The sequence below is a fragment of the Podarcis vaucheri genome (assembly GCF_965113315.1).
Source record: "Podarcis vaucheri genome assembly, chromosome: 4".
In the NCBI taxonomy this organism is placed as follows: Eukaryota; Metazoa; Chordata; class Lepidosauria; order Squamata; family Lacertidae; genus Podarcis; species Podarcis vaucheri.
Window position 1 is genome coordinate 43,017,945 of NC_138762.1, and position 13,029 is coordinate 43,030,973.

General features: G+C 40.5%; 1 protein-coding gene across 8 annotated transcripts in view; it reads right to left on the minus strand.

The window, feature by feature from the left end:
- POU2F1 (POU class 2 homeobox 1) overlaps window positions 1–13,029 on the minus strand; it is a 100,594-nt gene that overhangs the window by 37,776 nt on the left and 49,789 nt on the right. For 6 of the 8 annotated variants that reach the window (XM_082221469.1, XM_082221474.1, XM_082221473.1 and 3 more), the window contains exons 2-3: window positions 9,640–9,708; window positions 3,218–3,312 (exon numbers count right to left, since the gene is read on the minus strand). In XM_082221469.1, coding sequence (XP_082077595.1) covers window positions 3,218–3,312; window positions 9,640–9,708 — 164 coding nt within the window. Of the gene's footprint in view, window positions 1–3,217; window positions 3,313–9,639; window positions 9,709–10,004; window positions 10,067–10,116; window positions 10,192–13,029 lie in introns of those variants that run through there. The other 2 variants (XM_082221471.1, XM_082221472.1) reach the window with 2 other exon arrangements.

A 13,029-nucleotide genomic window follows, 5' to 3' on the forward strand; every position in this document is an offset into this window, starting at 1 on the left:
GTTTCAAAATTAGTCAGCATGCAGGAATTAGGGGCAGAGGGTGGTGTACACTCTTGACAGGCAGGTGTTTGGTCGAGAGGGTCAAACCATTGGGTCAACTGTTGGACTGTGCATGCGTGATAATGATATGTGAAAGGCATGCATGAATAGTGTTATAGAATCAAAGAACTGCGGAATTGGCAAGGACCCTGAGGTTTATCTCTTCCAACCCCCTGTGATGCAGGAATAATACATGACAGATGACCACCCAACTTCTGCTTAAAAATATCCAAGGAAGGAGAGTCAACCACCTCCTGAAAAAGTCTGTTCCACTGTCCAACAGCTCCTACTGTCAGAAAGTTTATCCTGATGTTTAGTTCATTTCTTGTAACTTGAAGCCATTTGTTTGGGCCCTAACCACTTTAGCAGGGGAAAACAATCTTACTCCATCTTCCTTTATATATTTGAAGATAGTTGTCATATCTGCTCTCAGTCTCCTCTTTACCAGGCTAAACATACCCAACTCCCTCAATTGTTCCTCATAAAGCTAGGTTTCCAGACCCTTTATCATCTTGGTCTGTGCATATTACGGCCATCATGTCGGCATCACCATTCACCAGCCTATCTACTTTCCTCTTTCTACACACACACACACACACACACACACACACACACTGCAAGCACACTCCACATTAAGGAACATTATAGGAACCAAGGCAAGCATAGAAAGATGAAAGAGTGAGACTATGCAAATATTTTCTTTTATTTATTTTTATTCCCCAAGGCTGCTAAGCACCACCAGCAACAATGGAAACAACATAACAAAGCACACAATTTATACAGCAGCATCAAGCAGCACAGCAAATAAATTTTAAATGATGCGAAGAAAAATATTTCACTACTCAAACCTAAGTGCAATGAAACAGCACTGGCTTTATTAGTGGCTCTTAATACAATAACCAGCACTTTTAAAATGGGCTTTGAAATGAACTGGAAGCCAATACAGCAGAAGTTACCTGGGGCGGGGGGAAAACCTTTGGCATTTTGCACCAACTGATTTCTGAATACTTTTCATAGGCAGCCCCATGCCAAATGCAAGTAACACAATATGAAAGTGATTAAGGCACACCTGACATGTGTAGAACATAGCTAGATCTGCCTTCAAATGGTTCCTACTGACTTCAAATTGTACAGATAAGCTGAAGTCTTGGTGTCGGTTAATAAGGGATCATATCTGACCTCTTAAGACACTGGAACCAGCAGGAAACATGTTTTTATCTCTGTGGTGTTTCGCCTTCATGGTAACCATAAGTTCATACTGTTCTTTTCTACTGTATTTATTTATTGCATTTATATACTGCCTTTTGACCAAGCTGCCCAGGGTGGTTTGCAATTTAAGATATTAAACATAAGCAAGCAGTACAAAATATTCACAAGCTGACTTTGGGAGCAGATGCAACTATCTTCTTGGCCTGGGTTTCCTGTCTGATACTTTCTCTCAGGGCATAGTAGGTCCAATGTTCCCTAGTGGTTATGTGCTACCTAGCCTGGGTATATACGTAAACGGCTGCCATTCATTCCTATCAAGAAGAGTATAAACCAATTTGGGGACAACAAACCTGCCTACACCCACAACAGGAACTTATGGGAAGAATGGTATGCCCCTCCTTCAGGCAACTCCAAGGTTATGGTGGACCAATGTTTCTCATCATCACTAAAACAAAAACAAAAACCCAAAGCACCAGATTCAAAAGGGAAAGAGGCAACACAGAGCACTACTTAAGCTGCTCTTCCCTACTTCAAATGCAACACCTGAGATGGGTGGGGAATGGAAACATTTTTCATCTGCTTCTCAGAGCCTGGAAACAATGTTTTGTTTAGGGAGGAGAAGCAGCAAGACTTGGAAACCTAACTTGCCTCTACCATGTCAGTAGATGCTGTGATGGACAAACGAGTAGGCAGAGGAGGTGGACGAAGGGCTGGGATTCTCAGTTGCTTCCCTCTTCCCTCCCCAAGCTTGAAAGACTCTTATTGAGTCAAAATCTAAGACAGAACACACATTAGTCACAGTCCTTTCAGATTAGATGGCTTTCAAGTTTTGCCAGGAAATCAGCAGGCATGCATACTTCCAAGTACAGTGGTACCTCGGGTTACAAACACCTTGAGTTACAAACACTTTGGGTTACAGACTCCACTAATCCGGAAGTAGGACCTCGGGTTAAGAACTTTACCTCAGGATGAGAACAGAAATCGCCCGGCAGTGGCGTGGCGGGCCCCATTAGCTAAAGTGGTACCTCAGGTTAAGAACAGTTTCAGGTTAAGAATGGACCTCTGGAACAAATTAAGTTCTTAACCAGAGGTACCACTGTACTCTGAGGAAAGGACTCCCCGTCTGCAGAACTCTGCCCAGGCCACAAATACCCAAACCTACCTACAGCCTCCTGAACTGCTTTTGCCTGGCTATAATGTATAATGAAGTCTGTCCATGCCTCTCGTTTGCCAGAATGAATGATATTGGTCAATGGGTGGGGTGGATGTGAAACCACGGGCTTTTGTGTGGCTGGAAAGTTGCCTGCTGTGTGAAGGTAAGAGTCCCATCAATTGCTCCACCCACTTTGTCTCTACCCACATCTGCCTGTAGGCCTACTTGCCAATGACATGAAACCCCCATTAAGGGAACATTGCCCTCAGGCTGAAAAACATTTCTCACTCCAGCTCTAAAGAAATGGATTGCTCTTGCTCCTCCTAGGTAAGAATATTCACATTTCTCAGAAGAAAATAGAAATACAGACATAGAATGGTGAAAACAAGCTCTATTTCCAGATATGCCTACCATACAGGTTGACACATAGAATGATAGCTTTGATTCTTTGGAAACCCAATTGAAAGTAGCCTACTAGTCCCATACGGTCAACTGGTCCCATCTATTATCCAGTTGTACAAAAAATGTCCATGTACTGTGAAATTATGTTTTAGGTCACAAAGACCTCTAAATGGCCATATGAGACACTGTGCAATGTGGGCCTACTCAGAGGGCATGTAAATCATCCTTTCTTATGTTGAGAGAGAAGTCACTGCTGCTCTTTCTAAAGCTTTGGTAGCCTCTATGCATACCTCCAAAAGAAGACACCAACCTTGCACTACTTTGTTGTTTCTGGTTTTGCCGACATAGTGCGGAGAGAGAGAAACCCTTTATATTACCTTCCAAATTTCAGAATTAAAAGAAAGAAATGTTTACCTGATGAAGGTGTCCAAGGAAGGCCTGGGCTGTAGATATTGCCCCCGCGGCAGGCACAGTCTGTTTCTGAAAGTCCAGGCCATTTGTCTGTGTGCCTGGGGATGCAAAGAAAGATATATTCTATTAAAATTACCCTCAAAAGTCAAGTCTGAAAAATCTGTAGATTCATTCACACCTTTGTTGCCAATTTATCTACGTGTCAGCAAGAGCAGTAATTCAGGGCCAATAAGCCTAAGTCACCACCTTTTCACCTTATCGCCCCCCTGGGCTCAACAATCAACTGGCAGTACCTTCAAGACATGTAGAATCAAGTAGAATCAAGACACGTGTTATGGGGGGGAGAGAGAAAAGGGGCTAAGGCTCTATTAGAAAGATTTAGAAATGTTATAAAGATGAAAATGACAAGTTTAGCATGAGAGTAAATACTGGAAGAAAAGGGTAAAACAAAATCTAACATGGCCACACAAATTACAGGCTTGAAAAGAACATGAATAAAGAATACCACTGGGGTTAAGGGAGAAAAGGATAAGAGGAATGGAAAGAGATTAAGAATTTAGCATTGCTGAGCTTAAGTTCAATATGATGCTGGGTCATCCAAAATGTGACAGGGAAAAGCTAAAAGGTTGGCTTATGTCTAACAATGTAAGACGGAGACAGCATGGAAGCAAAAATAGTATTGAATGTTGTCACTACATAAATGATATAGACTATGACAATATGTAAGCTCTGGTGTAATCCGACCTCATGCCTTCAGAAAGAAGAGGAGGGTGGGCTTTGTTCCAATACTGTTATTCCAATTCTAGAGGTTACCAGAGACAGAAGTCAGGCTATCCCTGTCCAGAAAGGGGCACATCTGAGCCACTAGCCAAAGTGGATAGAAGGCACTCTGCGCCACCAAGGTCACCTGAGCCTCAAGTGACACAATGGATCCAGATGTACACAAGAGCAGGTCACCTCCCACCCTCAAGTCTATGGAATTGCCCACTAACAGTGCCTTAGTCTAATCCAGATAGAGTTTCAGTTTATTGGCTCTCATCCACTCCATTATTGAGGCAATGCAATGGTCCAGCACATCCACTACCACACCTGTAAAGAAGTACAGCTGTGTGTCATCAGCATATTGCTGACAATGAACTCCAAAACTCTGATGACCCCACTTGTGTAGATGTTAAACAGCATGGAGAATAAAATCGAAACCTGGAGAATCCTGCACTGAAGGCTCTACAGGGCCAAAGGGCACTCCCCAAGGACTACCTTCTGGAAACACCATTCTAATAGGACCCAAACCACCACAAAGTGGTGGTGCCATCCACCCCAAACTCAGAGAGCTGCTCCAGAAGGATACCATGGTCGATGTTATTAAAGCCATTGAGAGGTTCAGAAGAATTAACAAGGACATATTTCCCTGTCTCTCTCCTGACATAGGTCATCGTACAGGGCAACCAAAGCTGTTTCTATGTTGAAATTCCGCAGAAACCCCAATTGAAAAGGAGCTAGAAAATCAGTTTCCTCCTAGAGTGCCTGGACATGATCTATGACTACCTGATCAAGAACCTTGCCCAAGAAGGGGTAGTGGCAACTGGCCAGTAATTACCAGTAATTTCTGAATCCAGGGAGGGTTTCTGGAGAAGTGGTTTTACCACTGTCTCCCTCAAGTCGACAGGGACCACACCCTCTCGAAGGGAGGCAAGAATCACCTCCCTGGCCCAGCGAGCTGTCCCCTCCCTGCTAGTTTTTATCAGCCAAGGGGGGCAAAGGTCCAGAGCGCAAGCGGTCGTGCTGACCAATCCATGCACTTTGTCCACATCTAGGTATGTTTATTTTAAAAAACCCTGTTCAGTGTATTATTCGGCTTCATACTGTGCTTGTTTTGATAAAGGAAGAGTCAATATTATGTAAGTTGCTATGCCTTAAACTCAGGATACTAATAACATTTTTTAAAATTAAAAATCTGATTGTAATAATGCATTATAATAGTGATCTCAATTGTTGGAGTGTTGGACCTCATGCATCTATGGATAGGACGACTTATAGACTTGGGAGAACTCAAATTCCCCTGCCCCCTGAGACAGTGCAATGAGGTCTGAACCTGCTCAGGATACTGCACAGGATACTGGCTGAATGTTGGGAGAACAGAAAATTGGGTGATTGGTGGGATACAACAGAGTATCCTGGAAAGAGGCATAACTGGAATGCTGAATAGCTGCAGACAGCAATGCAACAAATTTTGTTGCAGGTCCACTTCCTCATTCCAAATATATGGCAATATATCGGAGCAACGAGCAGGGAATTTCCCTTAGGAACATTTGGCCAGAGCCTATAAAAAACTGCAATGATTTCAAGAATTAGGACATACTAGTGATGCTTGGTATTAATGTGCTAAATAATCAGTTTTTAAATTATGCTGATTTAGAAAGTACAACTCTGTGGAATTATTCTATGGAAACAAAGACTGGGGTAATAGCCACCCAAATTATACACAGAGTAAACTTACTGAAAACAATGGGCTAAGGGTATCACCCTAGAGGTTTAATGTATCAGTCACTGGTATAGAATTTTAATTCTATCATTTGACCTACTAAAGAAGAGGCAGGGAACTGGATCTAGCTGGAGGACCAGTAATAAGTATTTAGCCACAGCTTTTCACCTAACTTTGTGTTGCACAACGTTCTAAAAAGTTTCTTCCCCTCTGGAATCCCACAGGCTCTGAGACTGCTAGTTAGAAACCATGTGTGTGGTGGTCGTCCAATGATGTAAGGGCTCCTGCTCCATTGATGACTGCTGCTTTTAGGAGATAAAAAGAATAACCTACTTGGGGTTGTATTTAAATTAGGACATTGCTGCTTACCTGACAGAATTAACTACCGTTTCCTTCCACACACCCCATTTTGGGGGTTCTCCTGACTCTTCAGAGAAGATCTTGGGAAGGGGCAGGTGGAGGAGGGGTTTTCTGGTTATGCTAGAAGCATTGCTAGTGCAATGATTTAGTTGAATACAGCCCCAGGCTTTCCTAGCAGCAATCATAATCATGTGGATGCAACCTAAAAGGCAGTTAAATTGACATAATGCCAATCTTCCATCATGGCCACCAGAAGATAACTACAATTTATTGAACCATCTTGGCTCTTACAACCTTGATAAATAATATCAAACAGCTCTAGAAAACTGGCTGAAATCTCTCCTACACAGTACACAGCTGTAAAAGCAACATTACAGTATACACAGTGTTATTTCTCTAGAAAAAGAGCAACTCACCATGAACGCCTCCCTTGTTCTCTTATAATGACAATGGTGCCCACCTGAGAGGGGCCGGAACTGATTTCCGGTCAGTTTGGGCTGAAAAAAAGCCCTGTGTATACCTTCTCGCTTCCCCATTGAACTAGGGATTAGTAACTGAAGGCCCATGGGCAGAATTCAACCTGCATAATACTACCAGATAAATATTTTAAATAAATAAAATAGGCTATTACCAGTTCTTTATTGCCAAAGCCACCCCAGTATTGATTACATTAAAATCAGTGCAAAATACATATAGATAGAATGAACAACGATCTGCTGAAGAATTGAGTCTTCAGCTGGTGCAAAATCCTCAACAGAGTTTGCACGAACCTTATATGAGAAAGGAGGGAGTTTTATAATCAGGGCATTGCTACTGATCCTAGAGATTGTGTCTATGTTCACACTTCAATTGGCACTTTAAATCAAAGAAGGATGCATAACAATTGTGTAACTTTCCAGCCGTGTTCGTACCAGTTAGGACAATAACAGGTAAACAGGTAAGGGAAAGAGGGGAAATAACATTTCCTAGTCCCATAATACTTCTACAGCTAATTTCAAGGAAAGACTTAGCAATGTTTCCACCTTTTCTCCCCACTCTCCTTTTGCAGCTTAACTCTTACTAGCCCAGTCTATTTGAGCCCAGGTAGAAAGTTATGAATCAGTCACAATTCAACTCAACGAGTAACATCAATGTTGGTGATACTTTCAAGGACTGAAGGGAGGAGAAAATATATTTCTCAGAGCTGAATAATCTGCTGACCAATCAGGCTGCTTTACATTACACTAGACTAGGGGTGGGGGATTTCAGCAGCCAAACCCAGCTCTTCCAGCTTCTATATCTGACAGGGAACTTCAGACCCAGGGACCAAATATTGTCCCTCGACCCTGCCCAATCCTTATTTTGCACTATCCTCAAGTACTTTCAAGTTGTCTGGAATATGACCTTGGTCTACGATAGTGAGTTTTGCATGCCTGGACGGAAAATGTCTATGTTTATGTGCAAACCTCCAACTTTGTAAGGCTTGGACATAGCCTACTGCAAAAAGGTAATAGTGGTATCTGGGCACTTCTCACTTTTGCCTTCTGTCCACCAGTGGCATGTAGCCCCTAGAAGGCTGCCTACAACAGAATGCAATCCTCTAGCTGAAGGGCCCCCCTCCTCATCCCTGCACTGAATGCTTCAGAAGTAATATATAAACTATAACAGAGCAGAGGCAGCTGCAGTAAGGGAGAAATTGGCTGCTGCCAAAACAGCAGTGCCAGGTTGAATCCTCCCTCCTACCTTGCATAACAAATACAACAACCTCCCTTGTTCTGAGGTTATTGCTCTGCATTTTTCTGTTCCTACTCCACATTGTTAGTTTCTCCTAACCAGTGGTGGTGGTGCATTTCAGGAAATTAGTCCCAAACAACCAACATTTATTTCCCAATTCAATCACTCTTGCAGTTGAAAGTATTTCTGCAACACCAATGACCTCATCGTAAATATGTTTAAATTGTAATCCTAACACACAGGAAGAAAGTCCAACAGAATATTGTGAGACATATTTGTGAGTAAACAGGTTAGAATGAGGTGGGAGCCTGCTTTCCTGGAATCATGGCTTCTTGTTCATTTTACTCACAATGTGAATATTGAAAAATAATGTTTATGATAATGGATGAAGGAGTACCACAGTTGTTGACTACAGACAAAATTACTGCAAACTCATTTATAAAAGGATAACGTTTTCTCAATGAACCAACTACCTGCAAAACCTGTTTTCAAATGTATCATAAAGAGATTAACTAATACTTATATCTTCTTGTAAACTGCTTTCAGGGTTTTTCACAATCAAGTGGTGCATAAATTTAATGAAATAAAAATAAAATATCTTTCTTATCTAGCCTGTATTGGTACAAAAAGATTAAAAATGCAAAAACCACATTGGAATGGAATTACTATGAAATGAGAAAGTGGCTGTCATCCAGGGGGAAATGGTATGCCGTATGCTCAACGGAAATAGGGGACACAGTTACAATGTGAGAAAGAACTGGAAGCATGGAGAGGACATACAAGAACAGATGGCTCTGCAAACTCAACGATGGTAACAGATGTGCACACAAAATTAGGGCCCCATCCAAATGTATGGAAATTGCAGAAAGTAGATATTACCCTTTATGAACTCATATCACAACACCTCAATACTGTGTCAGTTTCTGTAAAAGCTAATCATTTTATATTTCAAAGGACACCAATGTCTTCAACAAAAAATTTTGGGATGCACTGCTATCACTGGCAAAAACACTTCTGTGATAGGTTAAGGTCATAAGCAGCCACAGAATTTCATATCACCATCTTGAATTCATTTAGGGTCAAGAGGCAGGGTATATTTATTCATATTTAGAAGGCTACATGATCCCCAGGGAAGAAGACGAAGGTATCCTGCTTAATGAATGAGCTGTGACAACTACAATATTGAAGAAAGGGCCAATTAAGAAGTCATAAGGAAAATAAAACATCAGGAGCTCTAACACAGATACACCAGTATGAGTACCTGGTAGCTGTACTAGGAAAAAAGATACTGGGAATATCTAGCCCTTAAGTCATAGCAGATCAGTAGCTCATTGTACCCAGCTTCTACTCCATAGATAGTGGTGTTTTCATCCCTTATCAGCAACACAAAAGTGCCAGGAAGTAGCTAACCAGTGTCACAGAATGCTGACTGCTTCCTAGATAGAACAGTCTCTCTAGTGCAAGAAGAAAATTCAGAGATGGGGATTTGATAAGAAAGAATATGAAAAGGGGATCTGCTAAGGCCAGCTCTTTGCTTGGAGGCTCCAGGACACAGTATCTATGATAATTACTAGTCCCCATTTACACAGTACCAATGTATAGGTCCCATACAAAACAAACACTGAGTAAAGAACTAAGAAGTAAGTGCTGTTTCATATACTTAGAAAACACTACCAAGGCTGCAACCCTAACCCAACTTACCCGGGAGTAAGACCCAGTGAATTCAATAGGACTTATTTCTGATTATACACGGTTAGGATTTTACTGTAACATACCATTCTTCAATGTATTATAAAACCAGACCAGAATAAAATTGTCCCTTCCAAATCCATGAATTCATTAGGAAATCACACCATTATTTTATTCTTACCTGTGTCCCCATCACCACTCTCCATTTTTACAGGTTTACTGGTTTCTGACGGAGTGTTCATTCTTGAGTCTGCATTAGAAGCAACAGAAAATATGGTTTTAAAAATCCTACTCACACCGTCCTCTTTACAGCACAAAACAGGACATTTTATATTGGTGAACAGGGGGCACTATAAACTGACCAAACTCAACTGATGGGTATGGACCCTGAAATATCAAAAGGAAATTAGGACACAGCAATGTATCACTGTAAGATACTATATATTGGATATAGTCAAAAAGCTAATTGAAAAAGGCATACTTGAGGTGCTTCATAAAAACAGACCAATTATGTTTGCTACATTTAGAAAAAAATAGTGTCCAAACCTGAAGGATTGTATTAAAATTTCATTTGGATTATTATCATAATTTTTGTCTGAATTCTTATAAAATTTCCCAAAGTTCTGCTTAGACCTCTGATCTGCCTCTCCTCACCCACCCTTTAGGTGTTTCCAGTGGTGCTGCTAGATCCTTTTCTAAACAGTACACAGGCATGTTGCCATGAGACTTCCATGCTACCACTATGTGATTACATGACTATGCTAAACTGAATATGATGGTGCATGATGGTGTTCAGGGTATATATAATTCATTGTATCAGACCAGGAACAACAGCATGGTGATGTCACTGTGCAATGGCAATACTACGGCAATGTAATAGCAATAAACTCTTTACAAGACGTAGTTCTGGCAAAAGGAGAGACGCAACTTATCTGTTAAGACTTCTGAAACAGGATTTAAAAATGGAGGCTGGGGGATGAAAGGCTGCTGATAATAAGCGGCAAAAATAATCTAAACCACTGAAAACAATTTTGACAGGTCCTAGTCCTATCATTCACTGTGCTTTTCGTTATAGTCGTATCAAACTCCTTTTGAAACTAAACTGATGCTTGTTAGTATGGTACTGAAAAAAAGCCATTGCTGATGCCAACAGATTTATTCTCATTACAGAATACCACCCACTCTTGGTCTTCTCCAACTGGGATAAGCCTCTGAGTTTTTAATTACTACAACCCATGTGGACTCTTGTTGAATATTTTGTAAAAATAGGACACAAAACGTTCAACTAATTTTCTCCCTTGGAACACTGTAATTAATTTTTGTAAAATTCAATTTTTGTTGTAAAAGTTACCTTTTCGGGGGGGGGGGGTGTTTCATGAAAAGCACCACCTTCCTTTCTTTTGCAGCTATTTTCTGTGCCTGTTCACAACCATTGTTCACCTGACCTCTTGCTGAGTGATTTGGGGGTGGGGTTAAGCATGAAAAAGAGGGCACCACAGTTGTGAAAGCTGCCATCACACTGATATACACATCCTGTTGAAAGTAATGCAGAGGAATAACCACTGTATTTGGATGCTCACTTGGATTGTGACTCAGTTTATGTGGATTTTTTCACATCATGAATTTTCACAAAGGTAATGGCTCCCAGTTTTGGTGCACTAGTTAACTATTCACATCAAAAAGGATGACAAATCTCACAACACACAACCTTAAACTGGTTTGAACATTCTCCCAGACTTTTCTAAAAGGCTACTGAAGAAACTAGAGTTAAATAGTAGTTAGTTATAGAAAAAATCTATTTAAGTTGCCATACTAAAAGAACAGCCATCAATAGAAACAAGGAGACGGGGTACTACATTAGAATTACAGCAAATATTCACTAGCAAGGCTGGCAGATCCAAAACTACAAAGGTGGTGAGACAGATGAATACATATATTGTGGCAGATGGCAACAGATCATGGGAATGAGCAAACCAATATGCCAAAAATAGAATAAAATTGTGAGCAACGACCAGATCCAGAGAAGACTGGACTATAAGAGAAAAGCGAAAGAAGAGGAAAGAAAGTTAAGCACCAGAAACCTGACTAAATTAATATAGTCAAAATAATTTGTTGCCTTTCCTAAACACACTATAGCCATAATCCAGGCAAGAAAGTACTTCAAATTTTTAGATATTCCCCCATGTAACAAGCAATCTAGGATTTCTCCAGCTCTGCTCATAATTAGCAATAGCAGAAAGAACCCCCTTCAACATTTCCGATTGTCAGATTTCACCTGTTGAAACTAAATCACTGATGTTTACAGAAAAGCATTTAACAATGGAATTTGGCAGTGAAGAATACATTATTGCATTCTTTACAATTTAGCTGATGCTAGAGTTAAAACATATGCCAGAGGTTAGGGTAACAGTATAGATGTGAAAGTATTATTAAGAAGTGCTGCAAAAGAAATCCATTTGTCATATCCTATTTCTTAAAGACATTTGCACCAGTCAAGCCTCAGAAACAGTAGGCAGGTAGGAAAGATTACTTCAGCAGCTACTGCTCCACCAACAATGCAGAATCTTTTCCTGTTGCATCATGCATGCAGTTATTTGCATAACAGGGAGTCATATCCCTGGATATTCCCCAGTATACAGCAGTTCTCCAACAGGAGAGCAAGGTTAATTTGAAGCTAATTAATTCCATTTCCTATACAATATCAGATTCTTGATGATTACAACCTTGAAGAGTAATGAAGTAATCAATAGTTGTTTTTTTTAAAAAATGAGTACATATGTGCCATCAACTCTTATTGAAAATACTTGCATTATAAATATGAAGGCTAAAAACCTCCGCAGTGCCACAGCACACAGTACAATTTCTTTTTAGAGTCCATTTGGCATCTTTCAAAAATGCTTTTTTCCATATCTGTCTGCTAAGAATTTGTACATAATAAGCATTGGTACATAACAACAGTATACTATGTTTAAAAACAGCAGCAATAATGAGCTGGTTTCACAAGGCTATACTGGAGCCTTTGTAAGTTAAAAGATGTTGGATATATGTAAGGGATAGTCAGAAGTTCATAGAATTGTAGAGCTGGAAGGGACCATGAGGGTCATCTAGTCCAACCTCCTCCAATGCAGGAATCTTCTACCAATGTGGGACTCGAACCCAGAACCGTGAGATTAAAAGTCTGATTTATTGACGTGAGCTATCCCTGTTGTGACCATAGAAGGGTTATACTCCATGGGTTCATATTTGGAAGCAAAATAAATTTAATGCCTCTTTTGTTGTATCATTAAAGAAGGTATTGTTAAATATGCTAATCATGCTTCAAAACAAGATAAACATTTCATCCCATCGCCTAGGACAGCCTTCCCAATCTGGTCGCCATCCAGATGTTTTGGACTACAGATCCCATCGGTCCCAGCCAGCGTGCAATATGTCAGCCTGTCAAGAGTTTTTCACAACCACAAGATATAATGGCAACCTTTAGTTTAAGATGATATGAAGAGGAACTAAACAAATTCATGGAAGACAGACTCATGAATTGCTATTAGTCACAACAGTGAAACTGAACCTCCAT